Genomic DNA, 21750 nt, shown 5'->3' with positions numbered 1-21750 from the left:
CCATTTAGTGTGCATCTTTTTTTTTTTTAATGAATCCAGCTCTATCCTTCACAACTCAAAATTTCATTTGCTTCTTGACCTCAGGTCTGCAGTTTTCTGACTTTCAAATATACCTCTCAGAGCTCTCATTATCTGATTTTTATTTTTCTCTCTGTTACCATGAGATGAGTGAAGTGCTGTTGAGTGAATTATTCAGTTGTTACCTCCTATCCTCAGCAGTGTTCTCAGAGTGCCGCATTCTGTACCTAATCTAATTCAGTTCCTGAAAGAGGCCAAGACTGCATTGCCCAAGGACCTAAATGACCATAGACAATTCACTCTTGTCCAGTCCCCCAGCCTATTCCCTCCTGGGTTCACCAGTGGGCTCCTTTGCCTATTTTCCTAAACGCCTAAAACCCCTGAGTTCATAGTGTTAATGCCGTTTATGTCCAAGGCAAGATGATGTATGTTGGGTACCCAAATAGGGTTGAAGCAGTGAATCCAAGGAAAATGAACCTCTGACAATAAAATGCAAGAGTCTGGCTTACCTGGCCTCTCCCTGGGGGGAACCACGACTATACAGAAAAGGGCACAGGGAATGATTCATTAGGTATGTTGGCCTTTTGCCCTAAGGTCAGAGGGATTTTTATCTTGCACTGAAACTAAACCAGCATGAGTCTACAGCTTAGAATCAGGAGAGGGAAAAAAAATGAGTCTTTTTGACAGTAAGAGGGGACTTAAGTGTTTTCATCCTTGGGACCAGATGTTGCATCTCAGTAAGCTGGTGGCCTTTATGGATAGAGACAAAATCATTTACAACTCCTTTCTGTGTAACAATTCAGCAAAGTATTTCCCTAGAATGAAAGAGATGGTGACGTGGAAAGAGCACATGGGCCTACACCTGGGGTTGACTTAGGCCCTTCTACTTGGTGACCTCATTGAACAAGTCACATTCTCTAAAACTGGCTTAATACCAGAGTTTTAGGGGCTCAAGAGAGTGCATTTGCAGTACATTGTAAAATGCTCATTAAGTGGGTTTTTATAGGCTCAGCATCTGTATGAAGCACTGTATTATCCCTTTCTTCATTTGGTGTATTAGAATTAGGGGTTTGAAGAACAGGTAGCTTTGGAATGAGAGAGCATTAAAAAAGTGTCTACTGGGACTTCTCTGGTGGTCTGGTGGCTAAGACTTCACACTCCCAGTGCAGAAGGCCTGAGTCAGGGATGTAGAAGACACATGCCCCAACTAGAGTCCTCATGCAAAGAAGTGGCAAAGAAGATCAAAGACCCTGCCAGCCGCAGCTAGGACTCGACACAGCCAAACAAATTATAAATAAAAAATAAATATAAAAAGCTTAATTTCTCTGAAATATCTTTTTAAGTGTCCTTTTTGTGCCAGCATACAATTCTGTCAACCTCTTAAGCTAGAATCACACTGATGAGGACCCTCACCCAAAGAGCCCAAAGCTGCCCACGGTTAGCGGCCAAGTGTTTTTTCCTGGCACATGAACCTCCTCTCACTCATCAGGAACTGCTGGCTGAAAACAAAATGAGTTGAGAATGAAATGTTGGAGGCTGATCAGAGATGGAGTCCGGGATAAACTTTGAGGTCTGCGTTTGGTCAGGCAGCCACACAAATTGTAGCTGAGCGGCTCCCCCGGGCAGCCAGACTGCAGGGTGGGCGCACAGGGGTGTCTCCAGGGCGTTCAGCACACAGAGAAGCCAGTGCATTTCTGGCAAGCTGGCTTTGTTCTCCCACAGGCCGGGAGGCTGAGTGAGCTCCTGAGGGAAGACTGGTCACCGGCTGATCACCACGTGCTGTCCTGCCTGCTCCCAGGCTGCCCGAACTTCCTTCACCCTCCACCAGAGGTCAGCCCCTGGTGAAACTTGGCCTGCCAAGCCTTGGCCAGCATCCCAGCTTTGCAGTTGTGCTTTATTTTTGGCACATCAGCCTTCCGTTCTCAAGTAGCAGGAAGAACAGCAAGATACCCTACTCGGGCCGCAAGTATCTGCTCGGGACACACTTCAGTCCTCTGCTGTCCCCTCTCCCTGGGCGGGTCCGGGACCTTTGGGATCCCCATCACGTTCACTCCAGGGCCTGCGAGGACATAGCGGTGAGTAGCTGGGTCAGTGAGTGATAAAAGCCAGGTGGGGAGCAGGAGAAGTCGTGGGGTAGAGAAGACAGAACCCTCCCAAACCCACTAGGCCCACTTCTCCCCACTTCTGACAGTAGGCGAACCCAGGAGAATGGCAGCATTGACTTTTGAAGGTATTTGTCCACAGAAAGTAGATCCCTGTGACTGTTTGCTGACTCTCAGTTTTGAGGAGAGATGTTATGTTCCAAAAAGGACCGGGCTACGTCCTCGCATTTGGGAACCCTTTCCAAAGGCACCTTGGGGGATGCAGGTGGGGACGGTGGACAGAGGCACGAAGCTGGCCCTAAGTTAGGCCTAGAGCAAGGGGATGGGGCAAGATGGACCTCACCACCCACCCAGAACTCCGGTGGAGCTAGTTGTGCCAGGGAATGGGGCCCCTGGATGGGATGGCATGCCAGGCTGGGTCCAGCTACACCCTCTGTGCATGGAGGGCTGGGGGAAGGGAGAGACCTCCTACTCGGCTTTGAGAGGTGGGGAGCAGGGGAACAGATGCCCGCCTTGGAGCTTTACAGGACTCACCAGGAACTGGGCTAATTTTTCTGGGGAACAGACACTCCTGTGCTCAGCCAGGGTTGCTGACGAGGGTGGAGTGGAGGCAGCGCCAGGCCTGCCGCTGGCAGAGGAGACTGTTGTTATTCTTGTCCTTCCCCCGGTAACCAGGCACCCAGCAGTGAAGACACCAGGCTTCCTGGAACAGCCAGCCTGTCCCCAGGCAGCCCGGGCTGCCGCCAGTCAGCAAACTGGCCCCTTGATCAGGCCAGGCCTTCCTGGACCCAGAATGCGAGATGGAAGTGGGACCAGAGGCAGCTTTGGCCGTGCTGAGCAGAAGCTCGTGCCCATTTTCTCTCTGCCCCTCTTCCGGTCGGTACAGCATTTTCCCCATTCCTCAGATCCTCTGAGCGAGGAAGGAGTTCAGTGCCCAGTGGCCTCCACGTTCCTGGAGCAAAGCTGGCCAGCTCCTGTGGGTCCAGGCCTGAGTGTCCTGGCTCCGCTCTGCTCACGGTGCAGCGGGGCCACCCAGGGCTCACTGGTCATCGTTAGGTAGGGCCCAGGGCATGCTGAGGACAGGACCATCCTATGGGCAGGAATCTGGACCAGAGGGATCCCTCCGGCTGCTGACTTACATCTATGGAGCAGCACCTGCACTGGGCCCAGCGGGAGGGGTGGTTGGGAAGTCCCAGAGACCATCACAGTTGGATGGAGTGGGCACATGTCCATGAGGGACACCAGAGGCCGGGACCACGACTCACGCATCAAGCTCTGCCTCCCTCGGAGCACCTGGCACAGTGCTTCTCAGAGTATGAAAGAAAGATGGAGGAAAGGGGACTTCCTTGGTGGTCCAGTGGTTAAGATGCCAAGCTTCCAGTGCAGGGGGTGTGGGTTTGATCCCGGGATGGGGAGCGAGGATCCTGCATGCCCAGTGGTGCAGCCCCCAAAATAAAACAACAATACAGGCAAAAAAAAAACTTTTTAAAAAAAGAAGGGAAAAAAATAGGAAGGAGGAAAGAGAACAGAGGAAGGAAGAAAGCAGGAGGAAGAGTGACGACAGAAGTCCTGAGTAAGGATGGAAGGAGTGAGGAAGCAGCAGGGAAGCATAGGAAGCCTGTCCTGGAAGGAGAGGTGTTTTCCTGGCAGGACAGTTACTTCTGGAGCAATAAGGTGAGATTATGGGGGCGCCATATTGAAGATGAAACCGTGAAGTTTCTCACCTTTTCCACAAGTGCAGAGGGCAGGCAAAGGAAAGCAGGACTGGCTTCATCTCCTCCAAGAGGAAAAGAAAAGGCACTTTAATTTGTCCTTTGCAGAGTTTGTTGGTGGTTCTTCCTAAACCCAGGGGTGTGTTCGCCTTGTCAGAGCTAACCCTAGGGCCCAGTGGTCTGATTCCTGCCTCGAGCCTGGGCTTGGACCTGGCTGACCATCTGCTGCTCCTTCTGAGGAGCCACAGCTAACAAGGAGAACATTTTGCGAGCCACGTGGTCACCTGGGGTTACAAAAGTTTACAACAGTGGGGAGAAGCAAGCTGGGCTCTTTCCAGAGCTTTCTTAAAATTCACAAGTGTTTTTTAAATTTTATTTTTTTAAAATTTATTGATTTTTAATTGAAGGGTAATTGTTTTACAGTGTTGTGTTGGTTTCTGCCATGTATTAACATGAATCAGCCGTAGCTATACTTAACGTTCCTTCCTTCTTGAACCTCCCTTCCACCTCCCATCCCATCCCACCCCTGTAGGCTGACAGAGCACCAGGTTGAGCTCCCTCTGTTATACAGCACATTCCCATTGGCTATCTATAAAATTCACAAGCATTTATTTTGAATATTCACAAGAGGTCAGCCCTCTGCCAGGAAATACAAAGCTAAGGGAGAGATGGTTTTAGACCTCACAGACCACATCCCCTAGGTCAGGAAGGCTGACAGTTTCTCTCTGTTCCCCTCTTAGAGCTGACATGACCCAGGACAAGTCACTGCCAGACTCCTATTCTGCACAGAGCTTCTACGAGAACTATGAGCCCAAGGAGATCCTGGGCAGGTAAGGCCCAGACCTCCCCCAAGAAGTGCAGTCCGAGCTTCTGGCTGGCTCTAGGGGCAGGAGCAATCTCTCCTTGACCCTGAGCCCTGACCGTCTTCATCCCCAAAGCACTGTCCACTTGGAGAAAACTTCAGTTTGGGGTTTGGGATGGAGGAAGCAGGTATAAGGGCACCCAGATCAGAGACCCTCCCAGCAAAGGGAGCCCCACCCCCCAACCCCAGAGTTGTTGACAGCACATCCAAACCCAGCCTTGGCCCAAGGTCAGGGATCAGGCGTTAGAATGCAGCTCGCGGTCCTAGGAGTGTATGGTTTCTTCCTCTGAGCTGAGAAAGAGCACTGACGGGAACCAGGAGGCCTGACAGCAGACTTCTTCCTCTTTGGCTCCAGGCAAATCACCCCGCCCCCCCCCAAGCCTTCTTCAAACTTCTGTCCCCCAAAGCAGGGGTTCCTAACCTCCAGGATCTAATGCCTGATGCTCTGAGGTGGAGCTGATGCAATACTAATAGAAATAAAATGGACAATAAATGTAATGCGCTTGAATCATCCCGAAACCATCCCTCATCCCACAGGTCCGTGAAAAAACTGTCTTTCATGAAACTGGCCCCTGGTGCCAAAAATGGGCCCCAAAGTTGGCGACTGCTGCCCCGAAGCTCACAGGGAGTTGGGGGACAAGGCAGGACCTTTCTACTGTGGCCTGAATGTGGGCCTCGCCCTGGGGTGAGGGGCCCCCAGGACCATCTGTCCTCTGCACCCCCAGGGGAGTGAGCAGCGTCGTCAGGCGTTGCATCCACAAGCCCACCTGCCAGGAGTACGCTGTGAAGATCATTGACATCACCGGCGGGGGCAGCTTCAGCTCCCAGGAGGTGCAGGAGCTGCGAGAGGCCACGCAGAAGGAGGTGGACATCCTGCGCAAGGTGTCGGGACACCCCAACATCAGTGAGTGGTGGCCCCGAGCCGCAGCAGGGTGCTCTGCCCCTGTTCTGCGCTGATAACCCAGGCCGGGGAGTGTGGCCCCAGTGCAGCCAGCCAGAAACACCCAGACTGTCTCCCGCAACCCAGGGCTCCGGCAGCACAGTGCCCAGAGGCTTGGGGCTCCCAGCTCCACCTTCCTGCTCCCAGGATTCAGCTCCAAGGCTCTTCTTTCAGCCCCACAGAAGGGATGACAGGCAGGGGTGTGGGTGGGGGAATGTGGAGTTCAAAGTCCCTGGCTGCCCCCTCTCCCAGGGGGAGGCGGAGGCTTCCTTTAAAACCTGATACCCCCTCCAGCTTCTGAGTCAGCCCACAGCGGCTTTAATCCCCTCGCCCCTGCACCTCCACTGCCCTGCCTGGGCTCCTCTGCTCCTGAGATGAGCCATTTCCATTTCAGTACAGCTGAAGGACACTTATGAGACCAACACCTTCTTCTTCTTGGTGTTTGATCTGTAAGTACCCAGGCCTGGGGCCTAACTGAGAAAATTCTATTGTGGCCCCCCATTCAGGGCTTCCTGGAGACAGCAGCCAGCCCCCTACATGGTGGACATCAAATAAGAACAGAAAGGCTTTAGGCAGATCAGCCCCTTGGGGTCAGGCTGCCAGGTTTTGAACCCTGGGTCCCTTCTGGGCAGGATGATTTACTTTCCACATCAGCTTTCTCATCAGTCTTGCAGGAGTAATAAATATACAGGGACTGACACAATGTAAATGCTAGTCATTACTAACTACCATGCTGATGACCAGGGCCACCAGGCAATGCTTATTCCAGACACTGAGGATATGCAAGCCTACATGCGCTAGTTTTCACAGAGAGTGAGGAGAAAGCAATCAAGTCATGAAACACACACAGAGTTATGCACATATCCAGACACACAGAGCTGAGCAAGGGTCAGAGGGAGCGGGTGGGGAATGTTCTCCAGAAGGGACCTAAGCAGAGACCTGGATGAAGGGTGAGATGGAGTCCAGCCAAGACCCAGAGAAGGAGCCCCCAGCAGAGGGAAGATCTGAGGCAGTATTGGGGCAAGAGGCCCATGAGAGAGGCAGGCGGTAGAGATTGTATTTGGCATGAAGTTCAAAGATTGACATTATCATCAATGTCATCATCACCATTATCACTGTCAAAAACATGTCACTATTCCTCTGCTTGTGCACCAACAGGACTATTGAGATAAGATCCTTGTCATCTAGGGACTAGATTTACTTCAGAGAATTATTCAAGCAGATTTTGTATTGTTGGAACTTATTTTTTGTCATTGGAACTTTTTTTTTTGTCACCCTACAGAACATGCACAGTGTTACTTTTTTTCATGGAGACACCATTTAATTTGGCCTTTGTGTATAATTAAACTGCCAGCTCTAGGAAGGCAGGAGACTGCTGATGGACCTTGCAGTGTCCCAGTGTTTACTGGTACATCTTTTTGCTGCTGCTGCTGCTGCCATTAGTGAATTCTCCTAGTGTGTTTAAAATGGAATTGAAGTGATCAAAACCGGAGGCACACATTGCTTTTTAAGAACATGGTACCGATAATGTCTGAAACAAGGCTTACATCTGTAATTTGTGGGCTGCTCCTCAAACAGAACTCCCTTCCCTGCTGCACCAGCTAAATTCAAGGATTTTCTTGTCTCCCTCCAATACTGGCCAAAATCTCTTGGACCCTGCTTTCCCTGAAGGGTGGGTAGGTGAGGTGAAGTCACTCAGTCGTGTCCGACTCTTTGCGACCCCGTGGACTGTAGCCCACCAAAAGCTCCTCTGTCCATGGGATTCTCCAGGCAACAGTACTGGAGTGGGCTGCCGGACCCCTCTGGCCTTGCCCAGCTGCAGCTGTCTCAGCTCTGCTCAGTGGCTCAGTCCTGTAGAGCCCTTGGGGGCAGCTCAAATGTCTCTAACCTTTGAAGAAGTTGCTCGGGAAGTTATTTATAATGCTGCCTCAAGTTGCCCTCCAGGGAATAACTAGATTATTCCAGCAGAGACCTCCTTCTAGATCCTCTCAAGCGGGAAGATGGAATCACACTTCTTAATCCTAAAAAATCCAAAAATAGACAAAAGCGCTCCTCCATCACTTGTACTGCTGCTGCTTCCATTTGTTCCTGGAAAAAGTCAGGACACTCTGGTCCTTCTGATCTGGGTCTGGGACCTTGGGCCAGTGACTCAGGGTCCCTTTCTCCTCCCCCGACTCTGATTTTGGCTTTGATGGGTCCCAGTCCATGCTGTCACTCTCACATGGGGGACCCTCACAATGGTGCCACCCCACCCTTCCAGTGTCCCTTGTTCTTACTCCAACCTTCCCAGACAGCCTCTCCACTCACTTCCCCAGCTCCTCCCTGCAGATTGCGGTCCTTCGTGGGGAGTGGGCCACTTTGCCCCTGGAGGGAAATAGGGTAAGGAGGGGGTAACCTGCTGGCCCATGCAGTGACAAATCCTCTGTCCCCACAGGATGAAGAGAGGGGAGCTCTTTGACTACCTCACTGAGAAGGTCACCCTGAGTGAGAAGGAGACCAGGTGAGGGTCCACTTGCCCCCTCCCTACTTCCTGTCCGAGTCCATCTTAGGCACGGAGGTCATGGAGGCGGTACGGCGTGCACTGGTCTGGTTGGGGAGTGTGCACCATGGGCTATGGCGGTATCCCTCCTTCCTTGACCCAGCCTAGGTGGGCCCGCCTGTCTGGAGTCCTCTGTCACTTGCAGTCGGGCTGGCCTGTGGGCTTCAGTCTCCCCGCCTGTTACCTGACCCTGCAGAGTAGCAGATGAGGGTAACATGTGCCTATGCCATCCTAGGAAGATCATGAGAGCCCTGCTGGAGGTGATCGCCACCTTGCACAGACTCAACATCGTGCATCGGGATCTGAAGCCTGAGAACATCCTCCTGGACGATAACATGAACATCAAGCTTACAGACTTCGGCTTTTCCTGCCAGCTGGAGCCAGGAGAGAAGCTGCGAGGTCCGGTAACATGGCCCTGGCCCGTGTCAGGGGCTCAGGCTCTCTCATCAGCTCTCCTGGGAACAGGGACTGCCTGGGATGTTTTTCCCCCCAAGAATAAAAATTCCTACCATTTCAAGGCTGGCTGTCTCTTCCCAGGACTGGGCTGAGCCAGGTTCCCACTGCCTGTGTTCTAACCCAGTGCTGGCTCCTATCACCAAACCACTGACAGGCCAAGCGGGTGGCCACAGGAGCCAGCACCCTGGCCTGCCCTTGGCTCTGAGCCTGGGGCCGTGTTCAGAGTCCCAGTCCGGCCATACCACTTCAGTTCCACGTCTACTCTCTGTGGGCCTTTCTCTTCCATGTGCCTCTGCTGACCTGCCCCGATGGAAACTGTCCCTGCAGAGGTCTGTGGGACCCCCAGTTACCTGGCCCCTGAGATCATCGAGTGCTCCATGAACGATGACCACCCCGGCTACGGGAAGGAGGTGGACATGTGAGTGTGCTGGGAGGAGGGAGGTGACCCGTAGGGACAGGGGTGCTCCCCTGACTGGGAGCACCAGGCTGGGGAAGGGGGAATACGGGTGGGCGCTACAGCCCGCCCACCTGCCTCCCTCCGCCGCTCCCCCGGTGCCAGGTGGAGCGCGGGGGTCATCATGTACACGCTGCTGGCCGGCTCCCCGCCCTTCTGGCACCGCAAGCAGATGCTGATGTTGAGAATGATCATGAGTGGCAACTACCAGTTTGGCTCACCGGAATGGGACGATTACTCCGACACCGTGAAGGACTTGGTGAGAGGCCGGACACGCTGGCTCCCGGGCTCAGGCGAGGGGCAAGTCCAGTGTTCCCGGCGTGCGGTGTCGGAGTCGGGGGGAGCCTGCCGGGGGAGAGACCCCGGCCTGACACGTCCTCCGTTCCGCCGTGTTTCTCTCAGGTTTCCCGCTTCTTGGTGGTGAGCCCCCAGAACCGCTGCTCGGCAGAAGAGGCCTTGGCGCACCCCTTCTTCCAGCAGTACGTGGTGGAGGAAGTGCGTCACTTCAGCCCCCGGGGCAAGTTCAAGGTACTGCGGCCTCACCTCCCACTCAGGGCTCCTGAAACCCAAGCCCCGAGTGCCCTTCATAAGGACTCCTTACGACCACGGCGTTTCCAGAGCACCCGCCCTTCCCCTCCCAGCCAGCCCCGTGATGGTTCCAGCTGTTTCTTCCGGCTTCTGTTGCTGCTCTTGCGGGTCGGGCGGGAATGGGGGTAATTGGGGACAGTGACGGTAGGACGCGCCCAACCGACGCCACGCGAGGCTTGGAGGCACCCGAGCTCGGGTCCGCCTGCGCGGGGCGGGAGGAGACGGGCCCGGGGGGCGTGGCCCGGTGCTCAGGCCCCGCCCCCGCAGGTGATCTGCCTGACGGTGCTGGCTTCAGTGCGCATCTACTACCAGTACCGCCGGGTGAAGCCCGTGACCCGGGAGATCGTCATTCGAGACCCCTATGCCCTCCGGCCTCTGCGGCGACTCATCGACGCCTACGCTTTCCGGATCTATGGTCACTGGGTGAAGAAGGGGCAGCAGCAGAACCGGGCGGCCCTCTTCGAGAACACGCCCAAGGCCGTGCTCCTCTCCCTGGTTGAGGAGGACTTCTGAGGGAAGGGCGGGCAGAGTAGGTGGGGCGGGGATCAGGCATGGTGCAGACGCCACCGAAAAGGGGTGAGAGCGTGTGCAGGGCCCTGGCCAGCACCCCAGGAACTGGGGCCACTCTCCCCTCTCAGGGGCATCACTTGGTGGTCAGTGCAGCCAGAGCCAGGCCCCCGGCCTGGGGGACCAGCTGTGGTCTAGAACCTGGAGCCTCTAGGAAGCTCCACTGCCCAGGTGTACTACCATCTCCGCTTCTCCTCTGGGAGGCCCAGAGTTATTCACACTCAGTGCACTGCCCAGAGGGTCCCAGGGTGAGGATGAAAGAGAACAGTCTGAGAATCACAATCACAGGCGACTTTTACTGACCCCACAATATCCAGTGACACTATGGGAGCAGGTTCTTCTCTGGTGATGTGTATAGAGGCATGTGTATAGAGCCCTTGCATAATTAACAATAGAAAGGGAATCATCTGCTGTTTCTTCTGAGTACTACTCATTCTGTGACTCCCATGGTGCACAGTCTCACCTGGTAAATCCATGGTTCTCCTAGACCCTTTTAAGACTGACACTGAGCTTTAAAGAGCCCACGGAACTGCATTTCACATGCTGGAAACCAGGTTCCCTCGGAGATGTGTGAAACCCCACAAATAAGGCAAATAAAGGAATAATTTTCTTTCTATGGCAACTTGCTGGCAAAACAAAGAGGCCTGGGGAGATTCTGGATTCCCTGAGAGCTCAGTTGGTAAAGAATCCGCCTGCAATGCATGAGACCCTGGTTCGATTCCTGGGTTGGGAGAGATTCTGCCTTGAATAATGTCAGATCCCTGGGTCAGACATCATGAAAGGGGAAGGAGCAGATTGAAAATTTTTTTCACAAACTGCCTTTCTGAGCACTGTGACCCAGCTGTTTGAATATGTAGCCCCTATATGGTCAATATCTGACCTCTAAGAGAAACATCCAGCTCCTGGCCACAATCAATAAGTTGGGCCTCTTCTCCAAGACACAGTGTCACCCCTCTGTGGAGGTCAGGGTCCTTTCCTGCCCTGGGGAGAGGTGCCTGTCACAGAGGATGGGGAAGGGGATGGAGGTCATCCGGAGTCTGGCTGTGTTTGGAATGTGGCCGGGGAGTGGCCTGGGTGCCACGCTTCTGGTTTCTGCATGGCCACTCACAGCTCTCCGGGAGGTCGGCCTGCACTGGAAGCGCAGCGGAAGCCTAGGTTGTCTGAGGCGGAATCCGGAGTGTTGCCCATCCTGCCACCAGAGAAGGGGAGAGAGAATGGACATTTGCTGAGAAAGGGGCCTGGGCCTCACCCAGCTCTCCTGCTCCAGCTCCCAGGGCCTGCTGTGGTCTGAGGAGTTTGGGGGCTGGGGACTGGGGAGGGCCCAGATTGGAAAGAAAAGTGGCGTGAGGGCAGGTCTAGAGGGCATGCCATTCCTGGGGAGTGGGGAGAGGTAAGAAGGGACCTTGGGTCAGGGTGGAGGAATCGAGGGTGGTCCTGAGACTGCATGGAAGGCGGGGAAGGCCGTGCCTAATAACTTCCAACTGTTGGCAGTTTAGACTAATAACTCAGCCAAAAAGAACCTGTTGGCAACAAGTGAGAACATCACAGTGTCAATCAGTACTCACACTTTTCAAAGAACTTTCACGTGGATTCCCGCATTTGCTATTTCTCTTACTGCTCTGGAGGGTAGATTTTGTTCACCATCTCACAGACCCCAGAATCAGATACCAGGAAGATTTACATGTCTTGCCCAAGGCCAACTACTGCTTCAGCGGAATCAGCAGCGAACCCAATTTCCTGGTCCCCAGACCAATACTTTCTCCACTCCTTTGTCCTAAGGTTAAAGGGGAAAGACTTCTCTGGTGGCCCAGTGGTTAAAAATCCGCCTTGCAATGCAGGGAATGGGGTTCGATTCCTGGTCGGGGAATGAAGATCCCACATTCCTCGGGGCAAGTAAATGTGCACTGCAACTACTGAGCCCAGGTGCCACAACTAGAGAGTTTGTGAGTCACAATGAAAGATCCTGCCTGATGCAATGCAGCCAAACAAGTAAATAAACGTTAAAAAAAAAAAAGAAAAAGGTGAGGATAATCCACATGGCCTCTCTACCATCCTTAAGGAACCCAGGAGCAGGAGGAGCTGCAGGGAGATTAATCAAAATAAATCTACAGACAAAGCAGAAAGTCCTAGAAGGCAACTTGGGAGCTGGGAACTCTACCATTCAGGGGCCAGCACTGACCATCACTAATCATCCATATGAAATGAGCAGGTCCCAGAACCTCCCTGAGACTATTTTTCCTTGATTGTAAAACAAAATGGTGGCAGAAAATGTTTTTTTTACATGCCCTCGTTAGAAAAGTTAATATTTCAATGATCCCTCGCCATGACCTATGGATGTGGCCATTCCAGTCCCCTCCCTCTGCATGCCTAGCTATGAAGACAAGAGAAACCCATATAATTAAGACGTCAGACATAGTCTCCCTCCGTGCTGAGAGCTGGCAGGAAAAGGCACCGGGCTCCTGGCTTTACCTGGTGAGCTTGGCTTGCCTTCTCTTCTGGACCCACACCCCTCAGTGGAGAGAGAGGGGTGGAAGCAGCGCCCACAGCAGCTCCAGTGCCACCTGTGCTCCAGGAGGCCAGGACCCAGCCCCTCACCTGGTGGTGACACGTGCCCGGTGGTTGGCAGAGCCGTCGGCTGTGTCGATCCAGGACGCCCCCCGGAGGACACGCATGTCCTGGTCGGCAGCCTGGTACTGTGACGCCGTCCACTCCCATACGTTGCCCATGAGGTCATAGAGCCCTGCAGCACAGCGGTGGCTCAGGCCCTGGCTGGGTACGCCCCCCACACCTGCCCTGACCAACTGCCCGGGGACCGACTGCTTCCCACCGCTGCTTCTCCTGCCTCGACCACCAGGCAGAATCATCCCGCCAGCCAACCTGTGAGCGCTGACAGCAACCCACTGTGCAGTCTTACCGTAGTCGTTCTGTGGGGGGAAGGCATTCACGGGGGAGACGCCGTGGAAGCCATCCTCAGCCTTGTCGCCCTTGGGGAACTTTCCCTGGGGTGGGCGGGAAGGGATGTTTAGGCTACAGGATTCACCATCCACTTGCCCAGAGGGGTTTTAACCAAGGCCATCTTGCGGCACCCTCTGGGGTAGGGGAAGGGCATGGGGCAGTGACCTGCGGTCCCAAGCCAGCTGCCTCATGTCCTCCACCATGACCTCCTGGCTGGATTAGGAAGTGTGTGGTTCCCCATGTGTCCACACCCGCCCAGCCCGCCCACTTCTCCACTCTCAGAGACTTCCCTCAGCTGCATGAACCCCATGTGTCTTCGGAGGAAAGGCCCCGTCTCCCCACTCTGTACCCCGCCTCTCCCTATAGGAACCAGTGTTCCCTTGTGCCTTCCCCTTCCCTTCCACCACCAACAGGCTTCACTCTCCCTTACCTGCCCTGACCCTGCCTTCCTCACCTCCTGCTCTTTACCACCAAGATTCTGGAACAAGTAACCAGTGTTTGCTGAGGTCATTTGTTCAACTTATTCATTTGATTGGAGGGTAGTGGCTCTGTGCATGAGCCCTTGGAGTCTGTCATGTCTCTGGACACACTGGACCCTTTCCCACTGCTGACACACATGGTGTTTCCTCCACTTTTCTCCTGGCAAGCTTCAGTTCCACCAGCTCAAATGGCACGTTCACCGTCCAGTCACTCCCCCACCGTCCCAGGCAGGGATGTGCTCCTGAGCACACAATGCTCATCTTCACCACGCAGCCCCACTACACTGTCTTTTGCCCTTTACCAGGTTTCCAGTCTGTTAGAACATGGAGGCCCCTGAATCCCATGGCCTAATGCCATGCCCAGGCTGCAGCAAGTCTCAATCCACAGCCTGAGAAAAGAATAAGGGCGAGGAACTTGTCTTACCTGCCACAGGTTGGTGCGGTTTGGCTGGAACTTGTTTCCCCAGGGATACACCTGACCTGCCAGGAGGGCAAGGAGACAGCAGAGGAGGGGAGAGGTAAAGGGTTGGGGAAGAAGGGAAAGACACAGAAGGAGCGAGGGGACGGAAAAGAAGAGGAGGTGATAAGAAAGAAGAGTAAGATGACTCATTTTGACATCTCACCCTTCCCTTGCCCTCATAGAACTGCACTCAGAGCCCCTGACTTCTGATCTGTTCCTGGACAGCACAGTCCTAGGTGTGGTTTGCACCAGTGCCATTCTGTAGACTATCTGTTATCCACTCATGCTGGGGTAAGTACAGAAACCAAGGGTAAGCACTGAGAGACTTGTTCATTGGACTTAAGACTGGATCAATGGACAAGCAACCTCATTTACCACATTAATAATACTGACTGTGTATAGCTGATGCTCATTCAAAGAGTGTGCAGAGGCAGTGAACACGGGGAATTGCCATTTCACTCTAACTTTTTGTTTAGTTAGGATTGAAAAATAACTGAGTTATGAACAAACAGCAGTTTGTCACATTAATCCCTCCACAGCTATGGAAAAGGTATCCAGTGCAGGCAATACTTTTCTTTTCCTCATGCCATGTGGTTCTGATTGTGTTTATCTGAAATGGCACATGTCTGTGGAATCTTCAACAACTAAAAAAAAGTATGTCTGTTTTTTCATTCCATTTTCTAGCTATTAATTTTTATGGTGTTTTATGGAAGTACTGGTTTGAGACAGATTAGAAATAACAGTAACAATTGATCCATGACAAAATGTAAGAAGCACTACTCCAGGGAGTGTGAGCCCGTCCCACCCTTTGAAGCCCCTCCTCCCCCGCCCCCATGCAAGGCAGGATGGAGAGAAAGAATCAAGGGAGCTCGCCCTGGCGTCTCTATACCCTTCAAGCCCCCTCGGGCAGCAAATTCCCACTCTTCCTCAGTGGGCAGCCGTTTCCCCCGCCAAGCACAGTAGGCACGGGCATCATTCCAGCTCACGTGTACCACTGGGAACTCCAGTTTCTCTCGGATGCCAGAGCCAGGACCTGCAGGCTAATAGCCAGGATGAAGTGAGACAAGCTTCTGGGAGCTCATGGAAGTCTGAGGAAGGCTAGGCTTAGGGTGCCTGAGTTCAGCTTTTACCACTAGATGGAGCAAGGAAGTAGGAAGAGAGAGCCTGGTGAGTGAGGAGAGGTCCAGAGACAGAAAGGACTACAAGTGACAAAAGGGAGAAAGGGGACAAAGGGGATGGGCCAGGGTAAAAGGACCGGTGCAGAGCACACGGGGCAGCTTGGCTGCTTCCCTGAAATTTCTCCATCATCCTTTAAAACTCAGTATTCCCAGATGCGCAAGGGATCACGGGAAGCCAGGCTTCCAGAATGAGAGTCAGCAGGGGTAAGGAAGAAAACAGAGGAACCAACCCTTACCTGCCTCCAGAATGCCCTTTCCATGGGGAGCCACCAGAGGAGAGACTGTGAAAAAGAAGGGGCGCAATTACAAGGTGCTCTGACCCAGCGAGGCACCTTCCTGACGGACACCCAGGAGGCAGAGACTTCAGGCTGAGACTCCGGTAGTCCAAGTGAGGCTGTGTCTGGGATCTTTTACTTATTCATTTGTTTATGGCTGTGCGGGGTGTTTGCTGCTGTGCGGGCTTTCCTCTAGCTAGGGTGAGCGGGGCCACTCTCTAGTTGCCTTATGCAGGCTTCTTGTTGCAGTGGGTTCTCTTACCGTGGCTCATGGGCTTCAGTAGTTGGGGCACACAGCCTTAGTCACTCCTTGGCATGTTAGATCTTCCTGGATCAGGGATCAAACCCTCATCTCCTGCGTTGGCAGGCGGATTCTTTACCACTGAGCCACCCTTATTAGAAGGAGGCTTCTCCAGGGGTTCTCTGGCTGGTCCAGGGAGTACCCTGAACCCTGTGGATTATTTGCATCTTACAGGGTCTCTCTATGCGGACCTCAGCACAGAGTGAACTTCATCTGACTCTTCCAGGATGGGTCTCTCTGGCTTCTTCCCTGCCTCTGGTTCTCAGGTTTGATTCTCTACGGTGGCCCAGGTGACCCCCTAGACCTCATAGGGTTCTCGGTCCAGGTCCCACTCCCATGAACCCAGCTGCAAGCCTGGGTTCTCTTACCTGCATTCTCTGGGTTGCTTTGTTTCTAAGCTCATCAGAGACAAGGTCCTCAAAGACAAAGCTCCACCCAAACACCTCAGCCTCTGTGCGGTACTTTTTCTCCCTGACAAACTCCCTAAAAAGAGAGATTTCATAATTTAGCTGACAGGCTTCTGTGCTCCACCCTCACCCTCTCTTGCTCCAGCAAACCTCATACACCCTTATCCTATTAGTCACACATCATAGAGTCCTCAGGAACTACAAGGAATTAACCTGAGAGCCTGAGCAGATTTTCTTTTAAAATTTGTTTCAGTGTGTGCAGTTCACAAACAGGAGAATTCACACTTTCTGGGGTATAGTTTTGTGAGTTTTGATAAAGCATATAGTCATTGTCACAACCAAGATACAGAGCAGTTCCATTAACTGCCCCCCAAAATTCCCCGATGCCTCCTCAATCACTGATCTGTTTTTTGTCTCTATAGTTCTGCCTTTCCCAGAATATCAATTCACATAAACTGAATCCTGCAGAATGTAGTTTTGGGGTCTGCCTTCTTTCACTTAGTATACTGCTTCCAAGAAGCATCCGTGTTGTTGACATTGTCAATAGTTTGTTCCCTTTTTTTGGGGGGGGGGGCAGTTTTTGTTCTTTTTTATTGGTGAGTAGTATTTCACTGGATGGATAGACCAGATTTCATTTATCCATTCACCAGCTGCAGGTCATCTGGGTTATCTCCAGTTTTTGAAGATAATGAATAAAGCTGCTCAGAAGATTCAAGGTCAGGGAGTGGGTCTCTCTTCATCACATACCGAATCTCACATCAATCATGGGAAGAAGGGAGAACAGGTTTTACTATCTCCCTCAGACAGATGAGAGAAATTGAGCCAAATCAAAATGACTTGCTGAGGGACTTCCCTGTGGTCCAGCGGTTAAGAATCTGCCTTGCAATGCAGGGGATGTGGGTTCGATCCCTGGTTGGAAAACTAAGATCCCGCATGCCAAGGAGCTACTGAACCTGAAAGCCACAACTAGAAAGTCCAAGTGCTGCAACTAAGACCCAATGTCACCAAATAAATAAATGAATTATTTTAATGACTTACTGAGATTTTAGAATGGATTTTCATATAGTTTGGTATGGCTGAGCCAATTTCAACATGCAGATTTCCAGGATAAGACAAATTGTTTTCTCTGGACTGAGAGTACCCGGTTGGTGTCAGCCCTCTGATAATGAGAAGACACTGTTCACCCATCAAAGGGGTATTGAGAATGGAGGAGGAGGTGGATTTGGGAGCAATAGCTACTTACTGACCTCTGACCATCTGAATGGTTTGAGACTCTCACCAGAGAGGTAAACACAGATTATGGATTCTAAGCAAAGTTTAGGGGCTTGCTGGGGGTGACATTATATTTCATCTAAAAGGTCATCATTTGAAACATAAAAGAATGCATCTATCTAGCTAGCAATTTATGGCTGTCATGATGTGGTGTGAGCCTGATCAGAAGTGATTTCTCCTTTGATTTTAATAACTTTCCTTTTAAAAATATTTTTTTAAAGCATATATAACATATTATAGAAAAATGAGAAAACATAGGTAAGTAAAAAGAAAAGAACTAAAATCATCCATTATCACACCAAGATACAACTGTCTATATTCTCTCTTCACTCCACAACCAAGTTTTGTTTTTTTTTTTTTTTAAGATGACATCTCTTATTTATTTATTTATTTATTTTGGCTACACTGTGCAGCATGCAGAATCTCAGTTCCCTGACCAAGAACTGAACCAGTGCCCTGCCTTGGAAGCACAGAGTCTTAACCACTAGACTGCCACTGATGTCCCCAATCAAGGGTTTTTAAATCGCTTTCATAGGTTCTTCCCGTCATTATTTTCATTTGGAAATCACAAAAACATGAGCAAAATCCATCACCTCATGCAATATTGCTTCTTCCAGTTCTTTTTAATGCATATACATTCTATACACATAGTTTAAAAAACTGGGCCATATCTTGTGTAGTATTTTGTAACCTTTCTTCACAACACTTTTTAACTCTCTTTTTGACAACAGGTTTTCTTAAGGCTGCTAAGTATTCTGTTATATTGATACAATATATTTAAGTGATCCTTAAGTTGTTAACATTTATTTACAAAGTCACCTTTTTAGCTAAACAACCTTAATTCTTTAAGACTAATCCCTAGAGGTGGAACCAATGAGTTAGAAGGCCTGAGGAATTTACTGACAATCTTTATGTTTATTTTAGCCTGAGTCTCCTGAATCAATTTTCACCAACAAGTTTTGATCTTGAAAACTTTTAAATCCACAAATGTAAAATTTAAGTCATTTTTCACATTTGCTTTATTTATCTTCCCATCCTCTCCTCTTCCTTCCCCACTCCTTTCTATATACTCCTCCCTCCACTCTTTGAAGGTAAATTACTGACATATGCTGGATCATTTTCTACTTTAGCCTAGCCAAAATGTATCACTTTGGGGACATTGAGGCATTCAACATGACAATCTAATTCTTAGATTAAGCTGGAATGAAAATGTTTGATTCTGGAAATAATTCCATTTACTAATAATGGGTTGGCCAAGAGTTTGTTCAGTTAGTTCAATAACGTCCTTGTTGAAACGGAAAAATATGTCATTTTTACTTAAAACCAAACTTTTTGGCCAACCCAATATAAAGGGAATTTAAGGAACTCTCAACTATTATGACCCTTCTCTCGATTTCTCCTCCCCTGTTGAAGAGTGTCTGACTTCTGCCCATATTTCTCAGCGCTATGCCCAGTGCATGGGACAATCCACTGGCTCAAGAATCAGGGGATCTGAGTTACAGGCCCAACTGGCCACTAATGAAAAATGAGGTAAACCTCTTTGGACTTCAGATTCCTCATCTGAAAAATGCAGATAACACTTGTAAAGATCATATTCTGATAGTGAACAAGCTAATCTTTTAAATATTGTGAAATATTATTAGAATAACTCTTCCAGGAGTTATTTCCCCTGGAAGAACACTGGGAGTACCTGAAGTCTTTGTTGGTGACAGGAAATATGTCGATGGCAAAGGGTTTTACCGTCACCTCACGGACAGGTCCTTCACCATCTCTGCCGTCTGGTGAATTGGTTCCCATCTGGAATCTCCCACCTGGTAGCTGGACCATGTTGGTTGTCTGCCCATTTCCTGCTGAGGAAAAAGAGAGTGGTCATTAATTACATGAATATATATAAAACAAGTGGCAATATTTGGATCATATAAGACTCAATGCTATAGTGAAAAAATCTGGAGGTTGAAAAATTTGGCTTTAAATTCTTATTCTGTCACTTAATTTGCTGAATGACCTTGGGCAAATTACTTCTGGATTTCAGTTTCTTCATTTATAAAAAGGGGGTATTATCTAACTAACTCAAATGCATGGCTATATTAAAATGTGTGAAATGTTTAGCACATGGTAGGTTTTCAACCAGAGAAGGCAATGGCACCCCACTCCAGTACTCTTGCCTGGAAAATCCCATGGACGGAGGAGCCTGGTAGGCTGCAGTCCATGGGGTCGCTAAGAGTTGGACATGACTGAGCGACTTCACTTTCACTTTCATGCATTGGAGAAGGAAATGGCAACCCACTCCAGTGTTCTTGCCTGGAGAATCCCAGGGACGGGCGGGGGAACCTGGTGGGCTGCCGTCTGTGGGGCTGCAGAGTTGGACACGACTAAAGTGACTTAGCAGTTAGCAGGTTTTCAACAAATGATTTATTTTCTTTCTTTACCTCTCTGTCCCTCTACATGACAATCCTTTGTTCCACTGAGATAAATCTAAACATTTTAAGAATCTGCCTGCCAATGCAGGAGATGCAGGTTTGATCCTTGGGTTGGGAAGATCCCCTGGAGAAGGAAATGGCAACCCACTACAGAATACTTGCCTGGGAAATTCCATGGACAGAGGAGCCAGGTAGTCTACAGTCCCTGGAGTCGCAAGAGTCCGACAAAAGTTAGCGACTAAACAACAGCATAGGCTTAAATACATCTATCAACTTTCCACTCATTCTTCTGCTCATGTTGTTTCTTTGCCTCTTCTCCATTACTTAAGAAAGAAAAGAACTACATCTGTTTTCCCAGGTTATACCTGGCACCTAGCACAAGTACACAAAAATTATCATCAAATAATCGAATGAACTCTCTCATATTTGCTGTTTGAATACCTCAAAAAAAAATCATAGAATTAAAAGGATTTTTATTTCAACTCCCTCATTTGACAGGAAGAAACCAAGACCCTAAAGGCCACTGATGTACTACTTTGTTGTGTTTTTACCTAAAGATGTCTAAGTACTGTAAGTTCCCTAAAAGCAGAGTCCACATGTTTTCATGTTCCCCAGAATCTTATCTTTGGCCCTTTTCTGGATCTCATTTTGACACACACTAATGATTTCATTAACTTTAAGGGAGGCTGGAGGGTGGAAGAGAGCAAGCAGGAAATTCTCAGACTAAAAGAGAACTAAGAAACAACACACAAGAATAATATTTGAATTTTATTTTGACATTAATTCAACAAGTAAACTATAATTTAAGAACAGAGCAGATGAATTTGAACACTAACTGGATGTTTAATGACATTACGGAGTATTGTTAATTTTCTATGTGGGAGAGTTAGTGATACGTGTGTGTGTGTGTGTGTGATTTCTTGTCTTTTTGGCTATTCAAACTAAATAATTACGAATAAAACTGTATCGTGCCTCAATTCACTCCAAACTAAACCTCCCAGAGGAATGGAAAAATGGAAGGGGTTCCAAACAAGCCAGATTAAAACTGGCAACTGTTTAAGCTGGGAAACAGGTACGTGGGGGGTGGGGGTGGGGCGGGCGGGAGAAGCTTGTTTTATTAATTTTTTTATGCTCAAAAGATTCCAGAATAAATTAAAAGTAAAAAAAAAAAAAGTGAAATACAACGATATGAGCTGTTAATCCCCTCGCCCAGTTGGCCGCCCCTGGGAGGTAGGCGCTGCCAGCCGCGGTGGCCGAGCGCCCCACCCTTTTCCTCCTGCCTCCTGGGACAGTCGGGCAGGCCAGCACACTGACCTAGTTCGAGCCACCGGCCGGAGAAGAGCGACAGCACAGTCAGCAGCGAAGACAGCGAAATGCCCATGCCGGGAACACGAACCCGGTGAGCACCGCCGCAGCAGTAGCACCACCCAACAGCTCTGCTGCGCACGCGCCCCGCAAGCCTCACGTCCGCGGCCGTGCCCTGCGCGCGCGTGCGCATTGCCCACGAGAGCCCACCCAGCTACAAATAAGTCCGCCCACGTTGTGTTCTATAACCGGTTAATTAAGAAAAAGCTATTTCCTCAGGATTAAGGTCTAGAAGCTGAACCTCCAGTGTTTTGGCCATCTGATGTTAACAGTTGTATATTGTCTCCTTGCTTATTTAACTTATATGCAGAGTACCTCATGAGAAACGCTGGACTGGAAGAAACACAAGCTGGAATCAAGATTGCCAGGAGAAATATCAATCACCTCAGATATGCAGATG

General features: G+C 50.3%; 2 protein-coding genes across 3 annotated transcripts; one reads left to right on the top strand and one right to left on the bottom strand.

Annotated features, from left to right (window-relative positions):
• PHKG1 (phosphorylase kinase catalytic subunit gamma 1) lies at positions 1731-10860 on the top strand. Its single transcript, XM_018040602.1, has 10 exons — positions 1731-2093; positions 4573-4662; positions 5420-5598; positions 6029-6083; positions 8069-8134; positions 8409-8572; positions 8957-9047; positions 9189-9342; positions 9486-9611; positions 9939-10860. The coding sequence occupies exons 2-10, from the start codon at positions 4580-4582 to the stop codon at positions 10182-10184; spliced, it is 1164 nt and encodes a 387-aa protein (XP_017896091.1). The 5' UTR covers positions 1731-2093; positions 4573-4579; the 3' UTR covers positions 10185-10860.
• Positions 10515-21443, bottom strand: SUMF2 (sulfatase modifying factor 2). Of its 2 annotated transcripts, none has more exons than XM_018040603.1 (9): positions 21300-21443; positions 19256-19415; positions 16255-16369; positions 15547-15591; positions 15022-15172; positions 14097-14152; positions 13153-13237; positions 12834-12978; positions 10515-11427 (listed from the first exon to the last, which is right to left on the bottom strand). In XM_018040603.1, the coding sequence occupies exons 1-9, from the start codon at positions 21364-21366 to the stop codon at positions 11343-11345; spliced, it is 909 nt and encodes a 302-aa protein (XP_017896092.1). In that variant the 5' UTR covers positions 21367-21443; the 3' UTR covers positions 10515-11342. The 2 variants fall into 2 exon arrangements, with proteins under 2 accessions (XP_017896092.1, XP_017896093.1); XM_018040604.1 differs by having other exon boundaries at positions 19256-19412.

This window comes from Capra hircus, chromosome 25 (assembly GCF_001704415.2).
Source record: "Capra hircus breed San Clemente chromosome 25, ASM170441v1, whole genome shotgun sequence".
Lineage (NCBI taxonomy): Eukaryota > Metazoa > Chordata > Mammalia > Artiodactyla > Bovidae > Capra > Capra hircus.
Note: the sequence above shows the minus strand (reverse complement) of the source record. Positions and strands in the feature narration are given on the sequence as shown.